Source organism: Hirundo rustica, unplaced genomic scaffold, assembly GCF_015227805.2.
Source record: "Hirundo rustica isolate bHirRus1 unplaced genomic scaffold, bHirRus1.pri.v3 scaffold_156_arrow_ctg1, whole genome shotgun sequence".
Lineage (NCBI taxonomy): Eukaryota > Metazoa > Chordata > Aves > Passeriformes > Hirundinidae > Hirundo > Hirundo rustica.
The window spans coordinates 55,518-61,579 of NW_026690235.1; the positions used below are offsets into that span (position 1 = coordinate 55,518).

The 6,062-nt window shown below is 52.0% G+C and overlaps 1 protein-coding gene across 1 annotated transcript; it reads left to right on the plus strand.

Moving 5' to 3' along the window:
- Positions 1 to 916: 916 nt before the first annotated feature.
- LOC120747682 (zinc finger protein 239-like) lies at positions 917 to 4,259 on the plus strand. The gene has a single exon (XM_040053704.2). The coding sequence runs from the start codon at positions 987 to 989 to the stop codon at positions 1,809 to 1,811; it is 825 nt and encodes a 274-aa protein (XP_039909638.1). The 5' UTR covers positions 917 to 986; the 3' UTR covers positions 1,812 to 4,259.
- The last annotated feature ends 1,803 nt before the right edge of the window (positions 4,260 to 6,062 follow it).

A 6,062-nucleotide genomic window follows, 5' to 3' on the forward strand; every position in this document is an offset into this window, starting at 1 on the left:
GTGGGGTGCCTCGGTTTAATAATCTCATTTCTTATTCTTAGGTCCTGCAGCATTCTATAGATTGCATCTGGTTTCTTGATTGGCAGCACTGGAGCATTCCAGGGAGAGATCCCAGGCTCCAAAAGCCCTGCCTTTAAGAGGGGCTCAATGCCAGGCTGTGAGCCCTTCCTTCCCTCCCTTGGAATAGGGTATTGCTTTCAGACACCACTTGTCCTGGTTGCTTGAGAGTAATTTGGAGAGGCTGGGTGTCTGATTTTCCCTATTTCCCTGGGGCTGCCCACACTTCTGGGTTCACTTCAGCATCGGCCTTGTCAGACATTTGACACAAAGGTACCCCAGAAGTAGCAATGGCAATGCCTGTGCCAGGTGCTTGTGGCCGAGCCCGTCCCCTGGGTGCTGGGGCCCCCTTGGGCCCTGGGGTTCATCCCTCAGGGGCTGTAGAAACTCTGCCATGGCCTTTGGCTTCACCTTGGCCTTTTCCTCACCCCTTCTTGCATTCACCTGCTGTGCCTTTGTGACCAACTGCTCCAGGGGCTTCTTGTGCCACTGCTGCAGCCCCCCTGACTGCCTGTGGGTGTTCATCCTCTTGACAGCTGCAGCCTCCCCCCAGCCCCAGGAGTGTTTCCCTCCCCACATGCAGCAGGTGACCGGGGAGGGGAATCCATGATTTTCATGGGAGTAAATCTTGGTGTTTCTGAGCTTGATTGAGCTAAATGTTGATGCTTTGGATTTTTGCAAGGGGCTGAGTCTTTTAGAAGAGGTTTTGGCTGAGTCTTGATGTTTGGGGAGTTTTTGATGTGTCTTGATGTTTGGAGGATGTTTAGGGATGAATCTTCTTTTGGAGGTTCTTACAGACCAATGTGGCAATTCTTACATTGCCAATGACTTCCTGAGATGGACTTGTGCAAGGAAGAACCCCCAGCCTAAGGCGCTCTCCTCTTGTTTTCTCCCCAAACCAGGATTTTTCATTCCCAAGGAGTGGCCGGATGGAGGAGGAGGAAAAGCCCCGGAGATGCCGCACGAGGAGGGGCTGCAAACCCAGCGCAGGGAGCTGCGAGGAGCAAAGACCCCCCCTGTGCCAGGAGGGCGGCCGGAGATCCAGCCAGAGCTCCGAGCTGGTGGAGAAGCCTCATGGAGGGGAGAAGCCCCACAAGTGCTTGGAATGTGGGAAGGGTTTCAGCCAGAGCTTTAACCTGATCCGGCACCAGGTGATCCACACTGGGGAACGGCCCTATAAGTGTGGGGAGTGTGGGAAGAGCTTCAGGCAGAGCTCCCACCTGATCCAGCACAAGAGGATCCACACTGGTGAACGGCCCTTTGAGTGTGGGGAGTGTGGGAGCAGCTTCAGCTATAGCTCCAACCTGAGGAAACACCAGAGGATCCACGTTGGGGAGAAGCCCTACGAGTGTGGGGAATGTGGGAAGAGCTTCAGAGACAGCTCCAGTCTGAACCAGCACCAGGTGATCCACACTGGGGAAGGGCTCTACACCTGCTTGGAATGTGGGAAGAGCTTTGGATATAGCTCCGACCTGAGAAAGCACCAGCGGATCCACACTGGGGAGAGGCCCTACGAGTGTCCCGAGTGTGGGAAGGGGTTTCAGACCAGCTCTGATCTCCTCGTACATCAGCGGATTCACACAGAGGAGAGGCCCTTCCGCTGCACCGACTGTGGGAAGGGCTTCAAGCGCAACTCACACCTCATCAGGCACCAGCGCATCCACACCGGGGAGAGGCCCTACGCGTGTCCTGAGTGTGGGAAGAGCTTCTCCAGGGCTTCTCACTTGACCCAACACCAACGGAGGCACCACTAAGGGAAGCGCTGCGAGTGCCCCGAGAGCGGGAAGAGCTTCGTGCGCTGCTCCAGCTCCATCCCCCGTGGGAGGATCGGCCTTGGATGATCCCCAGTGACCCCCGTTGGGCAGAGCCCTGCTGATCCATGGTCCTGGTGATCCGTGGTGGGAAGACACCTGACTGGGATGCTCCTCATTTTCCTGGCTCCCTGTGGGCACCTGGATCAATGCAGGTGGAGGAACATCCATTGGGACACAGACCGACATTGGGAATTCCTTGGGCAGAATGGATTTGTTGACTTTCACCCCCAGACAATCCTTTCCATTCAATCCTATCATCTGGTGGCATCAAGGAATACTGGATGGTCTTGGAGGTCTTTTCCAGTCTCAGGGATTCCACGATTTTGATTTCCTGTTGCCCGAGTGTGTCTTGCACAGCCAAATAGTGAAGATGACGTGCAGGAACCAAGATTTTGGAGACAGTGGGGTGGAAACCCCTCCAAAAAGGGTTCTTCCCTCCCAGCCAGGCACATGGATCCTCAGCTGGCACAGACACAGCAATCCTTTTTGTTCAACCTTGATTTGTTTTTCATTTCTCTTCATCACTTTAAATGTCCAACATTGTGGTAAAAATAAAGAGATTGAACTGGGACATGGGTGAGGACATGGGGGACATAGACATGGTGGGACATAGACATGGAGAGTGACATGGGGACACATGGACATGGAGAGGGATGTGGCCATTCATGGGGACATGAGGGGAAATGGGCACAGCTGGAGATGTGGGGGAGAATGACAGGGATGGATTTGTGGTGGGGAGACAGCCATGGGTGAGGACATGGTGGGACATGGCCAGTGACATGTGGGGACATGGCCATGGCTGGTGCCATGGGGGGAACTTGCAGGGGCTGTGGGGGATGCTGGGTTTGAGGGAGTTGAGGGTTCCTGGGAGGGACTTGGGGCTTGCTGAGGGCTTTGGGGAGCCCAGAGCTGGGAGACCCTGGCAGAGGTTGTGGGGCAGCTGCTCAAGGAGCCCCTGAGCTGGACCCCCAGGTGGGCATTGGGCTCCTGGAAGGGAATGAAGGTCCTTGTCCCCAGGAGGGAAATCCCAGCAGCCCCAGGGTATTGGGGGCAGCTGAGAGGCCACAAGAGGGAGGGGAAAGCCAAACAGAGCTGTCCCCCTCCAGAACTGCACCCCAAAAATCCCAAACTCAGGGCTCCTCCCAGGAAAAAGCTGTCAGGAGGTGCCTGAATTGAGGGAAAGGGGGATGGGACCTCAGAGTGAGCAGGAGGGGCCTGGAACCTCCAAAACCAATCATGGGGGACAGGGCTGGTGGATTGGGGGGCAGAGGGGAAGGGGTGGAAGAGCAGGGAAGAAGAGGGGGCTAGAACCCCCAAATTGCTTTGGGAAGGGTCCCGCTCCTCCTCCTTTCTAATCCCCAAGATGGTGCTGGGACAGTGCTGGACTCTGGGCCTGCTTTGGGCACCCCCCATGCGCCCCCTCCCCAAATTCCCCTGGCAGCTTCAGGGCGCCCAGGCGCCTTTTGGTGTTGGCTGGGTGCTGTGCTGGGGTTCAGGTGCCTCTCAAGGAATCCCCAGAGCGGGGTGACACGGGGGACACACAGGGGTCCCCATTCCTGATCCATCCTGGGGCCTGTTCTGTCCCCTACCGAATCATGGTCCCCCCAAGTCCCTCTCCACTGCCCCTCTCACTGCCACTTTGTGAGTGGAGCCTCTGGTGGGCAGGAGTCCCATCGAGCTCCCAGTGCTGTTCCCCCCTTTGCTTTCTAACTTTTCATGGCTTCAAATTAAATTTTATTTACTCATTCCCGCCCGGATTTTGAGTAGTTTATAACAATTTTCATGTGCTAGGCTCCCATTAGTGGCATGCTCAAGAGATGATCTTTAAGCTCAGTGAAAATGCAGGCTGTGGCAACTCAGCTGTTGCAAAACAAAAAAATCCCTCATTTTATCTGAAAAGAAAATGGACCAAAACCTGACCTTGATTTCAAGGGAAGGATTTTGTCTAATTTAGATCTGTGTTGTCTTATGTGTTACATTTTTTTGTATCACTCCACTAAATCAGGAGCACTAGGTCACATTTCCTGAGTGTAACATCAGCTCTCTCTACTGCAGCTGAGGGGATCAGTGGTGTAAAGGATTCCCACTGAGGTCATTAAATGAGCATAAGTGTCTCGCTCATTAGCCAGCCCAGCACAGGAGGAGGGAATGTGCGACACAATGAATGCAGAGCATCAAATCCAGAAAACTAGGAAAGAATTTGCAAGAGAGCAATGGCCTTCAGCTGCTTTCAACCATTGCTTCAGCTGGCCTGTCTTCCCAGAGACAGAAGTGCCTCGGAGTTGTGCTGCTGAGTAGGCTACAGAGAAAAGTCATGGGAGTCCCACTGGTATCTCAACTGGGTCTTGCAATTGCTGTATTTTGCTAACAGTCATTTCTATTTTGGTTGTGCTTTTTTGTGCCATTATGTAAAATCAGAAAGCCCATGTAGTATCAACCACCTTCAAATGAGTCAAGTTGATATTAGTGCTGGCACCTTCCATGTGTGGAATGCTTCATAGAATGTGCTGAGAGAGCATTGGATTCTGACATCTGTTTAGCTAAATGCTCTTCCAGTGTTTCTGCACTACCTTCCTATCCATGCTATTACTACCATCTCTAGGTATGGCTTTCAAAAATGAACCATCTTTCAAAGGACCATTTATTGTGGGGTTATTTCAGCATCAGAGAGTCTGAGCCTTGAAACCTGTCATGTCTTGGGTTAAGTTTCCTTCTCCAACCTCCAAGAAATGTAACAGTGAGGCTGAACTCATTGTTTACATATCTTCCTAGTTTAATGCCATGGTGATTCCAGATGGAATTTTCTGTAGGTTGAAATTGTTTCTAAACTTGGTGTCCAGCTAATCCGGATGGGGTTCTTACAGAGGTGGCCCAAAGCCAGGAAATCTCCCCTTTGGTGCTAAGCCACAGCCGAGGAAAGAGAAGCCCACACCATCAAACCAACCAACAAACCAACAAAGAAGCCAAGAAAAAGACCCAACCCAAATCAAGACCAAGAAGGTAATGGTGTTTGTTAATGAAAGAAACCATCTCAGTGCTTTTGAAGTACTGGGTTGGTGGTGTTCATGTTTCCATTCTCGTCTGATTTTTGTGTAGAATATCAAAGAAAAACACATTTGAGTAGGAGGGAGGTTGGAACTGCCTTTGCCAGGTAAGGGAGAGGGAAGAAACACATTTCTAAATGAGGTGTGAGGAACTAACTCCTAGGGGTGCATTACACATGTGGATACAGATATAGACATGGATATAGATAGAGGAATATATGTGTATGTATTTATAAATATATACATATGTGTACATATTTGTGTCTATATAAATAAAGGTGTCTATATAAATGGATCTATAGGTACATGTATATGGGGCTAGAGAGATTGGGTTTTATCCATTCAAACCCTACAAAAGAAGAAGACACAAAGAAGAGGGGAAAGCCCCTCCTGTCACACTCTGCTGTTTCCAGCAGAGGTGGGTCATGGACTGTGGGGCTGTGTGGGGCATGTGCCAGGCTCTCTGTCTCTGCCTGCTCCTGCCTCCTGCATGCTTCCTTCCTGCTTCTGCGCTTCTTTTGGCTATTCCAATGGTTCCTGGACCATCAGCACAGCCCTCTTAAGCCCCTCAGTCTGGAGGAAGTCCCTGTGGTGCAGGAATAGCGGAGCGTCAGCAGTTTGACTGTGCACAGTATGTCCTGGGCTCTCTGTCCCTTCTGCTGAGGCTGGCATGGACTGGGCTGTGTCCAGGAGAACCAGGCCATCGGCTCTGGGGCTGTGTGGGACATAGGCAGGGCTCTCTGCCCCTGCTGCTCTGGCTTTTGCTCCCATCTCTTCATCTCCACTTTGTTTCTGCTCGCAGGGATCTTCTGGCTCCTCCAAGGGTCTCTGGGCCACAAGCACGGCCTCCTTAACCACCTCAGTGTGCATGTGCTCAGCTGCATTCAAGAAGAGCAGCTCATCAGCTGAGGGGCTGAGGCTCTCGTGTGCACCACTCTCTGCCCCTGCTGAAGTGGGTGTCACTGCTGCTGACACATCCCCACTGTGTTCCACGTCCTGCTGTTCCACAAGGTGCTGGATGGGTCCCTGGATTGAAATAGGGGAGTAGAAATTAGAAGGCATTGATTAGAAAGAGGCCTGTGAAGGAAAAGACAGGACGTGCATATGAAAACAGCATGAAGGAATGCAAGGAGAGCTGATAAGGAGA

Excerpts from the sequence above, each read along its gene's own strand:
- LOC120747682 (XM_040053704.2), top strand. The coding sequence starts at position 987 with ATGGAGGAGGAGGAAAAGCCCCGGAGATGCCGCACGAGGAGGGGCTGC.